Source organism: Orbicella franksi, chromosome 12, assembly GCF_964199315.1.
Source record: "Orbicella franksi chromosome 12, jaOrbFran1.1, whole genome shotgun sequence".
NCBI lineage: Eukaryota > Metazoa > Cnidaria > Anthozoa > Scleractinia > Merulinidae > Orbicella > Orbicella franksi.
Window position 1 is genome coordinate 17,579,249 of NC_138156.1, and position 17,567 is coordinate 17,596,815.

Sequence of the window (17,567 nt, forward strand, 5' to 3'; positions counted from 1 at the left end):
GAAACAGAGTGAAACCTTCTGTGTTGTTGCCATGGCAACACTTTTGGCTCCAGTTTTCTTTCTGTGAAAAACCAAATATGCCAATTTGCAACCCTTCGAAAAGGGACAGAGGGTCTTGCTCGGAAAACACATGATTCCTATATTGTCTTAACTCTTCCCATTAGATTGTTGGGAATGGATGATCCTTGTTTAAGATAAAATCTGGTAATGTTAGTTTTAATTAAAACAGGACCAGCAGCATAACTGTTGCCATGGCAACGGCACGACGGGTGTCATTTTGTTTCTTTTGTGATGTACATTTCTGGTGCCAAGTTTAAAGAACACTGCTTTAATATTTCTAGAGATATTCTTGATTGAGTGTTGAACTGTTTTAGTGGAACCACCTATGACGTCATCACTTTTAATACAAAAACGTGAATATCTCCAAAACGAAAAAAGATATTCTAAAAAGGAAAACGCCATTCTTCTTTACTTTGAAAAGCCTTTCAAATCAGCGGCAATTATTTTTTACTTCATAGGCACTTTAAAGGGAGGATTTCGTGGTCCGGCGCATGCCTGTATTATTTATTCGTTCTTATACGCCTTTTGGCACAGGCCCAGTTTATCATTGTTTATGAACCAATCATAAGCAAGTTACCTAATTTCGTATGCAAATAGCAGTACAATCATTAACCGCAGAATAAATCGTGCGGGTCAACATTAAATTCAACGGTCGACAGCGTCGGTAAACTCCACTGAAATCTTCTGAGAATTTTGGTCATCCGTCATTCTGCCACGACTAACTATAGCATGTGATCACTGAACTACATCTGAGTGGGGTTTTTAAAGCGATAACATTGATTAGAAGCGAACAAAAGTATTTTGATTAAGAGACATGCGCCGAACCGTGAAACCAAAGAACCGCATTTCAATCACCATGGTAACCGGAAGTGGAATAGCATCATTTCGATAAGCCGTCAATTACTCACTGCTTTTATCAAAGTTATTGAGCTCTACGCTCCCATTCAGCACCAAAAGAAATCTCATTTATGCAATTAGCGAGATGCCTGACCATAACAAGGCGATGATCGCACAAATGCGATTTAGTCGCATCAGCGACATCGCGAACACTTGCTAATGAGGTTTTAGTATTATGGACTAGTAGTAATCAAAGATTACGAAAGTGCGTTCGACGTCTCCATTTTCTAAAATACGTTGCATGGTTTCGCTAGCTAACTTTAAACTCCTGTCTATTGCTCAAATAAACTTTTTTGTATCAACAACCGAAGTTTTAGATATATAACATAGTGTCAAAGTCCAGTATTTTCCTGCGGTTTTCTGGTCCCCTCTATTAGCCTGCAGAATAGGACCCAGAACGGAAAGATTAGCGGGGCAGGGAGCAAAACGCGATTATTACCCCTCTATAAACTGCGATTTGTTGATACGTTGCGTGACAGCAACAGTATCTGTAAACTCACAAGTTTAATGGAACTAAAATATTTACATTTGCCTTCAAATTTCAAGCTAAACATTTTCAAATTTACGGGTAGTTTTTAAGCGTAATAGCTACTTTGTAAATTTTTTTTTTTTACATATAGTATTCTATATGTAACGCGTGCTCGTTAACTCCGTGTCACTGGCGGCTGATTCGAATATTTTTGCTGTTGAATCAGATTAAACAGCATTTACATTGCCGTTCATTGCCATTGCCCCAGTTCAGACGTCGTGCTTCTGCCGTGCCGACCTTTAATTAACAAATGGTAAACGCCATAGCGTGTACTATTGAGTTTTATATAATAACCCAAGTTATTCTCACATTTTGATTGGTTCTCGCCTATGATCTATTAGAGGACAGACGCACGATTGACGTCATCATTTCAAAGCTTTTCCCTCTGTGTTTTAAAATGGCGGAAAGTTTTAAGAATTTAGATAATATTTTACATGACTGGGCAAAAGATAAGGTACAAGGAAGTCTTGTCCAGGCATTGAACAGGTACCAGAAGCATAGTCTAGCAGGAAGAAGAAAGATAAACCCGTTTCTGTTTTAGACAATGACTCAGAAAAAATACTCGAGCAGTCTCAGTCCACAGTCAAGCGAGACTAAACCAAACACAAAATTAGTCTTGGTAAGCCGAGAACCATTGCTGTCTCGAATTTAACAAACCCAATAAACAAAATGTTTATGAGATTAATTTATTTAAAACATTGAACTTTTCTCAGTCTCAAAATAATTGTTGACACAGTGATTGTCTGGAATGAAACATCAAAACCACTTCTTAAAATCAGTTAAAATAAACACATAACCTTGCTTTCCGATGCGAATGTTCCAGTCCGTTTCAGGGCACAGCAGCGAGCAAAGTATAGCTCACTACAGCTCACGGCCAACTGTATCGCAGCTAAAAGGTTCTCCGACACTATTTCAAACTGATTTGAGAATCACCAACCACAGAGGACACAAATTTCCACCATCACTAACGCTCCTTTCATTCAAAACTCGAATCGAATGGCCTCCAGGTTGACCGCAGCCGCAAGTTTTCCGAGCGTAGTTTTTCAACTCCTGCAATATTCGAGGCAACATCCAAGCTTTTCGGCTCACAGGGCTGCTCTGATGACAAAAAGTGACTTGACTTATCCAGCATTTTCTTTGAGATTTGTAGATTTCGCAGTTCAATTCTGCTTTCGCTGTAAGTTTTCATTCCACGAGAAGCGACGCCTGAGTCAAGTTTGACAGTGGCGTGATTTTCCTGGACCAATCACAATTCTTTGCTACGCATAGCAACCAATGAGATTGCTTCAATTTGTATAGACAATAGATTACGTCAAATGGCTTTTTTCGTGTTCGCCAAAGTGGGCAAAGGCCGGCTTTCGAGTTATGTTGAAAGATTTTGAAATAAACTAGTGAGACAATCTCAGATAGTGCAGAGCGCAATTGATAGCTCTGATACAGTAGTCCCATAAGTACTCACCCCTGCTCGGTTCACTTCCGGTTTGTGTCTACCTTGGTAGTCTGCTACGGCTTTTCTCCTTTGCAGTGTGTATGTTTCAAGGTTGTATTTTCATTCAAGGTCCAAACATTACGCACAAATTAATTACTACGGGTGCTTTAAGTTGATTTTCGTTCATTTTAAATTCAACAATACGCTGAAGCAGCAAACGTGACAATTTAGCTCTTCACGCCAACTTTGTAACTTGATACTTGTGTTTTCCTCGCAAAGCCATGTAATATGAAACCCCTGTTTTCTCCAAAACATACGGAAGATGTCCTTGTTTTTTGGAGATAAATGCAAGAAAGTTAAATATCTGATGTAGTGATGAAGAAACGGAACAGAGACGATGTTTTACTAAAAATGCAAATTTTTACCGATGAACAAGAACTAAATTAATTATCAGATAGTCACGAAATACTACTTTCTTTTTCTGTTGCCACCTTTGTTGTTAACAATAAAACAATTCAAAATTAACACACAACGATATTGATGGCTGAGAAGCTTTTCAACGAAAAGTATTGAAGATAAACAGCGCTACTTGGCCGATATGAATGAGTCTCCTCAAAGACTGATTAAATTAATTTGAACTTTCATTAGGTGCCACGGCGTCTGCAGCAATATTTGAGCATTTTCCTGGTTTCTTTTGTTACAAATTTACAATTTGCGGAGTATTAAAGCCACTAACTTGAGAACTTTTTGGTCTCTCTTACAGACACAATTAAGGCAAGAAATAAACAAGTCGCTAAGGAGAAGCAATATATTTGAACTCTGACAAGCACACTATTGTAGATTGAAAACAGCAGATGATATTTGTTGAACCGACCTGTTTGTAATTCTAAAAGCTACGCAGCCACAGTAACGTTTCACTTTTGCAATAAAAAGGGACAATTGGCGCTACCTGAAAAATAACTGCCGTCCTTGGTCACATGACACGATATATAAAATACTGCGTGTAAAGATAGTGTATAACACTAACAATGCTAGAACGCATGCGTCTTACATGTTGAGCTCTACCATAAGGAAAACCACTCAACATTTGTGCGTGATTCCGTATGCAATGTATCCTTCACCTAATATAGAAGCCACGAACCCTAACTAATCTACGCATGCGTTTAGGGCAAATTAGTTTTGTTCTAAGGAGAATGGTACCACAAGGAGAGCAAGGGGTTACCTGAAACAAATATATAGCTCTGCGATGTTCAAAGTTAAGCGACGGCGATGGAATGTGTTTTACGTAGAGTACACATGTACCTTTCCCACCCTACTCCCACTACTTCCTTGCCTCTAGACTAATCATGAATTAATTGAAATTAATTAATTAAACAAACATTAAAGTTTACACCTTAGCGCCATAGGGCCATAGTGCCATAGCGCCATAGCGCCATAGCGCCTTAGTTCCTTAGCGGCAGGCAACCCCCATAACCATCCCAATAGTGCACTCTGCACTAAAAAGAGCTTTATCGGTAGTAGTTTGTTTCGTTATTATATAATTAACAAATAGATTCCATGTTGCCGTGCGTCTGTTCAGTAATAGATCACAGATGACGTCAAAATGTGGTAAGAACATCAGTGACACACTCGGCTATCGCCTCGTGCCACTTTTTTGTTCTTACCACATTTTGACGTCATCTGTGATCTATTACTGAACAGACGCACGGCAACATGGAATCTATTTGTTAAATGGATGCACGCGGGAGGTTGCTAAGCACGAAAGAAGCGTAAGAGTCGCACGAGGCGATCGCCTCGTGCGACTCTAGCTTCTTGAGTGCTTAGCAAACCTCCCTCCCATAACATTGTGAGACACTGGAACAACAGAAGTCCTTTTATTGAGCTACATCACACAAAAGTGTTCGTGTAGTCTTACATGACAGGAGAAAACAAGCGCGCAAAAATTCATTCATGACAACCGACTGCGCACCAGTAACTCGATAAAGTTTCATCTTCACACAACTGCGAAGACAGTTTCGCATTTCTGGGGAGAAGGACGTCGGCCATTACTTTGGAAACAATGTCTGTCAAAAGATTTGCTTTGTAAACATTAGCACACACGTCAGTAGCGTACACCCATGGGCAAATAGTAGACGCTAAGTTAACCAATCAGAGCGCGCGCTTTGCTTTAGTTATGTTATTTATTAAATCCATTTTGAAATCACTGGCTATCCTTGCAATCTGATTGGCTCTCAATGGTGCGATTTATTCACGAATCGCACTATTTTTTGCTCTAAATCACATCTTTTTCTCAGCCATTGAGAATGGGACAGTAAAACAAAACAACAAATCAGATTTCAATATTAGTTTAAAGTAAACAATAAAATTTCAGGAAAATGAAAGGCAAAAAGCCATTGTGTGGATAATTTAGCAACTAGTATTGCCAAAACTCTGTTGTTATTGTGTGTTTTTTTCAAAAAAACTTGACGAATGTAATTAATTACAGTTTCTAAATGACGATTATCAGCTCCTTCAGGCTGAACACCAACTTTAATGGAAGTTTCCAACTTTCAGTGTCCATTTTGACGAATATTTTGGCGATTTTTCTTCAACATCTGCTCAAAATCCGTATGATACCGATTCCAGTAAAACATAAACAAACGAAAACCACTCAACAACAAATTCAGGGCCATCTCAAGAAGGTAGATGTTTCCAGGTTTCTGGTAATTTCAAACGAAGCAACAAAAGAGCTCAACTCTGTCGCTGTGAATCAACATAGTCAAAATACGCCCCGCTCCACAAAACAGTGAATGAATGAACGTCTTACGAAGCTGGTGTTAGTCCCGCCATCTTGGAAATATCTTGAAACAAATGGCGCCGCAAGAACTTGACAAGGTCCTGAGTATTGAGTCCTTCGCCAAAGTCACTAAAAGAAACGGAGATGATAACGAGCTGGACTCCCTTAAAATCATGCCATTAAACGGTATGAAAGAAAAAAAACGTACCATCCACTGGGCATCGTGCACTCGAGGGAGTTTCACAACTCAAAAGAAATCCATCGCAGAATTACGCAGGATGCACCTTCAAATTCCTTCTCCAAAGACAATGAAAAGTCTCAGCCTCAACCACAGAAGAAAGAAAGACCTTCCATCATTGATTCAACCGACGAGAATTGAACTTTTATACCTGAAGCAGACTATTTTCGTTCTGACTTCAAAACCGCTTGTTTCTTTGTCATGCTCGGATGAGTTTTCGTCACATGACATCGTTTTGCATACTAAATGAGACGTAAAGGCGTTTCCGGTTCCGCTTTTTTTTTAACAAACCGGCTACTGGAACAATACACCAAAAGTCTAAAAATTAAGGCGATAAAATTGTGCGATTTCAAAATGGATCTAATAAAGTGGCAATTGAACTTCATGTCGTGCAATTTTGATCTGAAATCATACTTGTGATTTCAAATCGAACTCGCGCTGCGCGCTTGTTCGATTTTGAAATCACGCGTATGATTTCAGACCAAATTGCACTCCACTCAGTTCAATTACCATTATAAATTGCGATTAGGTTCGACTGTTGCACGGCAGGAAAACAACTCTGATTCAGATGTCATGCCAGAGTTGAACCAAATTCAGGATTTACTGCTGCCTCGTAACAATTCTCCTTCTAATCCCCCGCGGGAACGCAATCCCAGTAAAATACATTTATAAAATTTATGAATTTTGTTAAGCGCGACTAAAGCACGACGTTTGAGTCGCTGCCGTGCCAGAGTCGTGTAGCACGGCAGAGCTTGTCGAACTTAATTGCTCGCCGAACTTAATTCAAAAGTTTGATTCAGACGCCATGCTTCTGCCGTGCTTAATTCCTGAATTTAGTCTGGACCCTAGTTCAGGCTTACTCTTGGCTTCAGAATACTTTTCCATCGATTCATTGAAATTTTTGCCACTGGAACTAATCACTAGATGCAATCAAAACGGCAATCAATGAAATAAAGCTGTTTCCACGGTTAACATCCTAAAGCCATGGCGATTCAAAGTCGTGTTCGTGAAAATAATTTAAAGCAAATGTAGACAAGGATCAAAAATAGTTCGGTAAAGCTTGAAAAATAGAATTTGCCTTACTGCTGCATATAAGTAAGCCTTAGTAAAAGTAAAAATGCTATGTAGTTTTTTTGTCTTGGTATTTCCGAGAAAAAGGACATTATCGGTTTCACGCCCAGATATCAATCTAACGAGTTCTAACTGGGCTGAAAATTGACCATTTTCATTCGATTCGCATTTGGCAACTATTGAGCACAGAAAAGGTGTAATACAACCAACTTAATGCAGAACTATTCCTTGTCCAAAAACGCCCAGTCTCAAGAATATTGGATTTATCTGATTATTTAGCGGTAAACAAAACCAAAGTGTTCTCCAACGATGAGTTCGTCAGTCCGTGAAAACAATTGTCATTTTGACCATGTGCCATGTCTCAGAATTCCATAAGATTCTCGATTCTGACTATACTAGGATAGGTCTTTCAATATATGTAAAGTTTGGTTTGGGCAGATGATTAGGCACTCGTCAAAACATTATTCAAATCATACACAAAAAAATTAAAATCACGCCAACAGTGGAATGCGTCACCAGAAGTACTACCATTGTTTTTGTCATTAAATCACTTCAATTCGAAATATCACAGGAATATCAGCTCGACTTAAGCGTACACAAACCAACATATATATGTTTACCTTAGCTGGGTTGTCATGTCTTGACTGTCAAACAACATTCCTATCCTGCCATTTCAACGGTATTCCATTTATAGGTTTGCATAACCTGTACGCATTCGTCTGGTGATTTTGAATCCCCCAAATCGCTCAATATTACCAAGTTCCTATGCAAATATTTCTACGTTTTCCGTTTTGTTGTTTGGTACAATCATTCAACCTGCTATCAAGCAGAAATCCCCCGGGAGAAATCCCCAGTAATTAGCAGTAACAAATAAGCCGCCATCTTCGATGGCTCCGCGTCTCTTATTTGCATACTGTCCAGCAAAAGTCTTTGCACGCAGGGTAAGGGTAGATTGGGAATTAATTCCGAAAGAAAAAGCGTTAGCATTTTTTCAATATCTCGATGTTAGTTCCAGTTCAGGGCCTCCTTTCTTAAGTAAAGCGATAAAATGCTACACACGAACCAGGTCTTTGTGGCTTAAAATTCAAACAAAGAAAAGTAACTCTGTTAAAAGCTCTGAAATCCCGACCCTCACCCCATGTAAAATATGTTGTAACGCGCGAGTCTCGGATAACACATCTTCAGTCAAACTGGAGGATTTTCAAACGTCTTCAAAATGGAAACCCGAAAGTCGCACGTAGAATGACGCTTAAGCAGTTACTACTGGCTTAATCAAATGACACAAATAACACAGATAGATGATACATACATGGGACTTGGCAGTAACTGGTTTTCTTCAAAGTCGGATATCATATGAGTACTGACAAGAACGCCGCTGAAAATTATATGCAGGGATAGAATCAGTTTGCAAGATTCAGGATATTACAAACCGTGATAGGTGAACATGCTACTATTATGTGTATGTCATTTATACTGCTTGGTTATGCTGACGTTTCGAACTGAAGTAATATGCCGATAAGATGATAATACTTTTGGTCACGCACTCGGAAACTGCTGGGGGTGTCTGGAAAACCCGAATAGCGAATAGCGAATAATCGCGAATAACCAACAGCGAATAGTCCCGAATAGCGAATAGCGAATAGTACGAATAGTGCGAATAATGGCGAACAGTCTCGAATAGTGGCAAATAGTGGCAAATAGTGGCAAATAGTAACAAATAGGGTACCCAGTATCTCGCAGTTAACCTCGTAACAACTTGGGATGGGATTTTTCCGCTAAATAGCACAGACGCTTATCAGGACAAAAGGCGTTTCTAAAGGGTGTCTGGAAAACCCGAAGAGCGAATAGCAAATAGTCGCGAATAGCGAATAGCGAATAGTCCCGAATAGTGCGAATAGTCTCGAATAATGCGAATAGTGGCGAACAGTCGCGAAAAGTGGCGAATAGTGACGAATAGTCGTCAATAGTCACCGCTTCAGATCTAATATCCTGCGTTAATCAATTATCCAAATAAACAACAGAATTTCAGTGAATTTATTACCTTTTCTTCTCCGGACTCAGGCTAGTAGGCTGTCCATCGCCGACATTAAGAAAACAGAAAACACAAGGATAACCTATTAAAGACGTATTTACGCTTTTACAGCGGTTAAAACAGAAGAAATTACGTTTAGAAACGGGTGTCTGGAAAACCCGAATAGTGAATAGTCGCGAATAACGAACAGCGAATAGTTCCGAATAGCGAATAGCGAGTAGCACGAATAGTGCGAATAGAGGCGAACAGTCTCGAATAATGGCGAATAGTGGCAAATAGTGGCAAATAGTAGCAAATAGGGTACCCAGTATCTCCCAGTTAACCTCGTAGCAACTTAGGATGGGATTTTCCCGCTAAAAGCCCAGACGCTTATCAGGACAAAAGGTGTTTCTAAACGTAATTTCTTCTGTTTTAACCGCTGCAAAAGCGTAAATACGTCTTTATTAGGTTATCCTTGTGTTTTCTGTTTTCTTAATGTCGGCGATAGACAGCCTACTAGCCTGAGTTCGGAGAGGAAAAGGTAATATATTCACTGAAATTCTGTTGTCTATTGGATAATTAATTAACGCTGGATATTAGATCTAAAGCGGTGACTATTGACGACTATTCGTCACTATTCGCCACTTTTCGCGACTTTTCGCCACTGTTCGCACTATTCGAGACTATGCGTACTATTCGGGACTATTCGCGACTATTCGCCATTCGCTATTCGGGTTTTCCAGACACCCGACTACACATTCTGTAAATCCACGACTATTTCCGCACGTGCCACTTGTAACAGCTGAGAAGGAACACAATCCTGCCATTGCAAACAGCAAAAACGACGCAAAGCGAAAAAAATAAATCCGTTATTTCTAGCGTAAGCTGCGTAAAACGCTGTCGACTTCAGACTTCTACAATTTGCATAATTTAATTTTAGCGCAAAGGGCTACCCCAAAATAGCAACACGAAAAAAAAAAATGTTGAATAAAAGAGGCAAAGCTTCTAAGCCATTTCTAAAATCAAATATCAATAGTAAAATAATTTATTTCTCAAATACCCAGGATTGGTATTGCTTTTTAACGGCAATGCAAAATAAACAAAAAGTGGATAAGGAGAGCTGCCAAAATAACTTTGACATTCCAGAGCGTTTGCCGACTGGAATCGACATCTCCTTAGCTGTACATCTGAGGTACATTCGCGGTACACTATTATTTTTTTTCTTGGCAATAATCATATCACAAACACGTTCACTTCTTAAATATGTTTAATATGGAATTTTTGTATAGTCCAAGGCCTGTGATAACCCAATTTCAGCAATTGTTTTTAGGCGAAACTTAAGGCAACTCACGCCGCAGCCGCTCATTCGTAGCTTGTAAATTCCTACTTTTGGAGGAATCTTTGATGAATTTAAGGCTATTCATGCCTTATCCCGAACAAAGAGTACGTTTTAAGAATATTTGGTTCAAGGTAATATTATTTTATGCGGGAAACTTAAGAATTTATGTGGGAAACTTGGGAACAATAATTGGTGCGAAAATGTGTCACGCAAGCATTGGCGTGTGAATATTGGCTACGTTGATCGAACTCCTGTAGTTCCAAAAGGTTAGTGCCCAAATTTTTTTTTCCTGTTCCCGGTACACTAGCCCTAGTACTAAACATGGATATTGGTCAGGGCTCCAGATCACGTTATACTTTTGAGAAACACTCCTTCAACCAGCAGCATGCCCGCTAAAATTTTGCGAAGGTACTCTGTGGAGCATTTTCAAAAAATCATAATTAATTTTTCTTGCAAGCGATTTTAAATATTTTACCGTTAATCGAAAGAAAAACCATGAAATAAAATTATCTGCAAGTTTTATTGTATTTGAGTGAAAGCGTAATTTTTCAGCTCCTTCAGCGCAACGCCTAAATTTGACTCGAAACAGAACGGTTTTTACGATTTTGGACCGTACTCGGAAATCGACGCCAGAAATATTGAAAAATAGCACTTTAAGCCAAATTATTGCTGTTTTTGTTTATCATATGGACTGACTGTCTCACACAGAAAATTTGAAGAAATTCTGTTTCCAGCCGAAAATCAAGTGGTCGGTTCTTACACGGACAGCCTCTTAACTTTGTGGGACTTATTTCAAGAGGGCCTATCTGGGGCAAACTCCTCGCCAGAGTCCGCGCCGCTACGGGAAAGCCGTGACCTCACGCTCTAACGCCCTAACGTCTGATTCTTCATGCTGACCTAACTGAAGAATCCTGGCCTTTGGGAAGGGGATTCCAATTTCGGGGGCTTATTATCTAATTTTGCGGTATTCTTTTGATTCACTAGGTTTAACAGTTAAAAAATCAGTTGAAGCATTCTCACGTGGACAATTAAAAAGGAATGAAGATTCAAGAACTAGAAAACAACACTTAATAGAGTCATGCACCAAGCCCTGGCAATATAGTTGATGAGAAATTGACATGAGAGATGAGTAATTGAGGAGTTCCTAAAGAGGAAAAGTTTGCAGCTGAGTGCAAGAAACAGCTTAGGACCAAGCAAGACGACACAGTTGACAGAAGTCCCTGAAGAACAATAAGAAGACGATTTCGTATTTTTACGCAAAAGGTGACAGAGATGGGACATCTTTTGACTAACCCGCTAAGACAGTTACTAGGAGACAGCGAAACAGATAACACGACTCTGAAGTATCGAGTTAGTAGCCTGCGAAAACAGTTAATCACTGCGAAGAAAAAAATGGTAGAATACCAAACGGAAGTGTTTGACTTGCAGCGACAACTAGAACGAAGCAGCACAGATAAGGAAACTTCAAAGAAGCAGTTAACAGAGGAACGAGGACGAGTGATCGACTTAGAAAGACAGTTAAGCACGACAAAGCAACAACTGGTAAGGAGTCAAACGGAATTAATCGATCTGCAAAGACAACTACCAGTCAGAGAGCAAGAAATCGCTGATCTGCACAGACAATTGAGTAATTTGCAAGAACAGTTGGAAGAAAAGAGCACAAATATGATACAGGTGGAGGAGCAATTTAGATTGGCGCTACAACGAGATGCAGACAGACTGAACCAACTGACTGATTTGAAAGAACAATCACGCGAACGAAAAAGAGCCAGAGCAACCTTAAAGGAACAGGTACGAGAGGAAAAACATCGTGTTATTGGCCTGCAAAGACAGTTAAGCACAACAAAGCAAGAACTGGTAACGACACAGACGCAATTGTCCAACTTGCAAGGGCAGTTACGAAGAAAGGAGGCAGATATGGCAAACATAGAGGAACAATTACGACGAGAACAAGAACGAGATATTTACCTACAAAGTCAATTAAGCGCAAGACAGGAACAACTGGTGGAAAAAGAGAAGCAATTAGCTGAGTTGCAAAGACAACTAACAGTGATGAACCAGCAAGTCACTTACCTGGAAAGACATCTGACAGTGACATACCAACAAGCTGCTGATCTGCATGGACAACTGGTAGCGAGAAACAAGCAAGTCATTGATCTTCAACGACATGCAACAGCGAGAGACGAACAAGTTTCTGCCCTGCAAGGACACCTGGCATCAAGCAACCAACAAGTTACTGATCTGCAAGGTCAAGTTACACAGACAGACCAACAAATTAGTGATCTGCAAGAGCAAGTGAGGCAAACGGACGAACAAGTTACCGATCTACAAATACGACTCACAGCGAGCAATGAACAAGCTACTCATCTGCAAGAACAAGTAACAGCAGAGGACCGGGAAGCTACTGATTTGCAAAGGCAAGAGACCGCGAGACAAGAGCATGTTACTGATCTGGAAGGACAACTGGCAGCGAGCAACGAACACGTTACTGATCCGGAAGGAAAACCTATAGCGAGCAACGGACAAGTTACTGATCTGCAAAAAAAAGTGGTCGCAAGCGACCAAGAACAGGACACAGACCAACAGATTAAAGAAGTTCAAGGACAAGTGGCAGTGAGTAGCGAGCAAGTTCCTGATCTGCAGAGGCAATTGACAACCAGCCGCCAACTGCTTACGGAGCTGCAAGGACAACTGACTGTGAGCAACAAACAGGTTACTGATCTGCAAGAACAATTGTTAGCGCGCAGCGAACAAGTTAATGACCTGAAGGGAGAAATGATAGCAAGAGACCAACAAGATGCTGATCTCCAAAAACAACTAACTGAAAGCAACGAACAAGTTTCTGATCTACAAGGACAATTGGCAGCCAACGAAGAACTAGTTAATTCTCTACAAAGACAAGTATTAACGAGTGACCAACAGGTTACCGATTTGCAAGGACAACTGATAGCGAGAGAACAAAAAGTGTTCGATCTACAAAGACAAAGGACAGCGCAATACCAGCAGGTTACTGATCTTCAAGGGCAACTAGCAGCGAGAGACCAACTGATAACTTTTCTGCAAGAAGAGGTTATCTCGGGACATGAACAAGCAACTGATCTGCACGGGCAACTGACTGCGAGATACCAAGACGTTACCGATCTACATGGGCAACTGACCGCGAGATGCCAGCAAGTAACTGACTTGCAAAGACAACTGCCAGCGAGATATCAGCAAGTTGTTCTTCTACATGTACAAGGGCAAGGGAGAGACAGAGACGAACAGGCTACTAATGATTTGCAAACACAACTTGAAGTGAGAGACCAACGGGTTACCGATCTGGAAGAAGAGGTAACAACAAGAGATCAACAGGTTATTGATCTGCAAAGACAAGTTCGAGTGAGAGACCAACAAGGAGCTGATCTGGAAGAAGGCGTGATGGCGAGAAACCAGCAAGTAAATGATCTGCAAAGACAACTGACAGTGACAAACCAACAGCTAACTGATCTAGAAGAACAAGTCACAGCTAGAGGCCAACAAGTAACTAATCTAGAAGCAGACGTGACAGCGAGGGACCAACACGTTTCTGATCTGCAAAGACAGGTGACAGAAAAGGACCAACTAGTTACTGTTCTGCAAAGACAAATTAGAGCGAAAGACCAACAGGTGACTGATCTCGAAGAAGACGCAATGGCGAGAGACCAACGAGTAGATGATCTGCAAAGGCAAATAACAGCAAAAGACCAACAAGTAAACAATCTAGAACGAGAAGTGGCAGCAAGAGTCCAGCAAGTTTCTGATCTGCAAAGACAACAGACAGCAAGAGACCAACAACTTGCTGAACTGCAAAGAGATGTGACCAACACGTTACTGATCTGCAAGGACAAGAAAGCGAAAGACCAACAAGATTCTGATCAGGAAGAGGACAAGAAACCAAAAGACCAACAAGATTCTGATGTGGAAGAGAACAAGAAAGATAAAGATCAACAAGATTCTGATCTGGAAGAGAACAAGAAAGTGAAAGACCAACAGGATTCTGACCAGGAAGAGAACAAGAAAAGGAAAGGTCAACAAAATTCTGATCTGGAGGAAAACAAGAAAGGGAAAGACCAACAAGATTCTGATGTGGAAGAGGACAAGAATGCGAAAGACCAAAAGGATTCTGATGTGGAAGAGGACAAGAATGCGAAAGACCAACAAGATTCTGATGTGGAAGAGGACAAGAAAGTGAAAGACCAACAAGATTCTGATGTGGAAGAGGACAAGAAAGCGAAAGATCAACGAGATTCTGATGTGGAAGAGGACAAGAAAGGGAAAGAACAACAAGATTCTGATCAGGAAGAGGACAAGACAGCGAAAGACCAACAAGATTCTGATGTGGAAGAGGACAAGAAAGGGAACGACCAACAAGATTTTGATGTGGAAGAGGATGTGGTGTAAATGACATTGCAAAAGGCCCTCTTGAAGGCCCTCTAGACACTTGAACACTGCGAGTTTTTGCGTTACATTATAATTCATTGTGTCATACATGTAGTATGTTCAGCTTTCTTGTGCGAGCCTGCAATGCTTGTGGTTACAGTTGGCCGCCATGTTTTGTAAGGACAGAGATTTGGTGATTAAAGCCTAGTATTTCTGCAGGCAATTGTCCTTTCTCATTTACAACAGAGGACAAGAAAGCGAAAGACCAAGAAGATTCTGATCAGGAAGAGGACAAGAAAGCGAACGGCCAACAAGATTATTTTGATGTGGAAGAGGAGAAGAAAGTGAAAGACCCACAAGATTCTGATGTGGAAGAGGACAAGAAAGCGAAAGACTAACAAGATTCTGATGTGGAAGAGGACAAGGAAGGGAAAGACCAACAAGATTCTGATCAGGAAGAGGACAAGAAAGTGAAAGACCAACAAGATTCTGATGTGGAAGAGGACAAGAAGGGGAAAGACCAACAAGATTTTGATGTGGAAGAGAACAAGAAAGGGAAAGACTAACAAGATTCTGATCAGGAAGAGGACAAGAAAGCGAAAGACTAACAAGATTCTGATGTGGAAGAGGAGAAGAAAGGGAAAGACCAACAAGATTCTGATGTGGAAGAGGACAAGAAAGCGAAAGACTAACAAGATTCTGATCAGGAAGAGGACAAGAAAGCGAAAGACCAACAAGATTCTGATCAGGAAGAGGACAAGAATGCGTCACCGCATCAGCACATATCGATAAACCACACAATGAGCATCGACTTACTGAAGTCGGAAGAGCTATATGATAAACAAAAGCGTTCGCAAAGTTGACCGTTAAATACTTGCCGATACTCATTTGGAGAGTTAGTCGAAGCTAATAGTAACGTTCAGTTGCACGCGAAGGATCTGTTCCTTGCAATTTCAGTTATCCAGCTGATATTTTGTTGGTTGAGAAACCCACTACGTGGCAGTTCGTTTCTACATTACGAAGATCGGAGATTGGAGAGGAGTGGGAGAGAGACGCTTTATTCATATTAGGCCATCAAGAGGATTCTCTTATTTCATTTTTGAGAATCTATATTGAAATGAGATACAGCACATTGATTAACAAAACCAGCAACAACAACAACAACAACAGGCACAACAATAACTAGAATGGGCGCTCTCGTTGCCACAACAACACTTTCTTGTTTACTTTAAGTCAATATTATAAAAAATGTTCACTATTTTAATCCTGATTAAAATTACGTTTAGAAGAGAAGGCAGACTTTACAATGCACTCCACTAGCCAGTCTGTTTCTGGTCAACGGTATGAATCAGGGTGCGGAACGGGTGCTCATTGGACAAATCAAAAGGCAGGCGCTTTGGGCTAGCTCATGTAGTTTATTTTCCCATCATGCAATGCACTCCAGCAGTTCTTTCTCTTTCTGGTTACTGGTCCCTCGTAGTTTACCCACCCCTACCCCACTTCCGCATATTGTCGCGTTTTCTAACAGCTCGACTGTACACATTTACACAAAATGGTTAATTTCTAAGAAAAGGATTATTGGGCTTCGCCGATGGGTGAGCGAAACACTTAAATCATTAGGGTATTGCGCCCTTTGTAGACCAAAAACAAAAAAGAAAAGAAAAGATAGAAACAGGCGAGCATACTTTTAGCAGGTTCAAGGCGATAATCAATAAGTTTGTTCCCATGTACACTCCTGGCCGCGGTGGAGAGAAACCCGGAACGCTCCAGCTGGAGTCTAACGAACGATAACTGTCACGCTATGGATAGCAACATGGCATCCTAGTAGTCATTTGACTACATTGCGTTACTGGTATGCTGCCGATGAACTCGTTGCCAAGAAGGCGTCGAAACTTAAACTTGTATTTCGTATTTTCATGCATGAAGGTTTTTGGTTTTAGCAAACTATATTTTGACCTCTTCAATGAAATATGTTTAGTACGACAGATAGTTGAACTGAAGGCTTTCAACTCAAGTTAACGTGGAGGAGGCTATGCGGTTCTTTGGCTTGACCCGCTCGGTGGTGAAATATAAATTTTGTTGCAGGCGCATGCCAGGCGCAACGAAAGCGTTAAAATCATTCAGAAGTTACTTTCTTCGTGTGACCCTCGTTAGCCACGGATCAGATGATTGTTCTTTTTTTGATATTTTTTCAATCTCCACAATCCCATTTCTTACTAGGTATAGCGCGTTTTTCTCCATCCGGAGATTAGAATGAAATTAGGTGAATTTGACTTTCTTCATCATGTTCCTTCTCTCAGTAAGGCTTGCTTCTAATCGAGTTTAATCGTGTTTCGATCTTATCAGCATGTTTTGTTCACTGACACGGACCATTTCCCTTCACTGCTGTTACATGTACGTGATTCAGTCTTTTTTTAATTTATTATTTTATTGCAAAAACACATAATTTTTTAATTCATTACCACACAATACACTACACTACACTACCCTACACTACCCTACACTACCCTACCCTACCCTACCTTACCCTACTCTACCCTACCCTACCCTACTCTACCCTACGCTACGCTACCTTACCCTACCCTACCCTACGCTCCAATACTTAGCTCTTATTAACCGAGCAGGAGGTCTGTATGGGGGAATCTTGACCGAGGTCGTGAGTACAGACCGAACGCAGTGAGGTCTGTACACACGACCGAGGTCAAGATTCTCCCATACAGACCGACTTAGCTCGGTTAATAAGATGTTTATGATATGGCAAAGAAGAAAACTTTAATTTAATTTGTTTAATGTAACTGGTTTGCTGACATTTTGCTTGC

At 40.6% G+C, this 17,567-nt stretch overlaps 1 protein-coding gene across 1 annotated transcript; it reads left to right on the plus strand.

The window, feature by feature from the left end:
• The first annotated feature begins 10,895 nt into the window (after positions 1-10,895).
• On the plus strand, positions 10,896-15,286 carry LOC145463515 (uncharacterized). Its single transcript, XM_081447265.1, has 2 exons — positions 10,896-14,763; positions 15,003-15,286. The coding sequence occupies exons 1-2, from the start codon at positions 11,623-11,625 to the stop codon at positions 15,144-15,146; spliced, it is 3,285 nt and encodes a 1,094-aa protein (XP_081303391.1). The 5' UTR covers positions 10,896-11,622; the 3' UTR covers positions 15,147-15,286.
• The last annotated feature ends 2,281 nt before the right edge of the window (positions 15,287-17,567 follow it).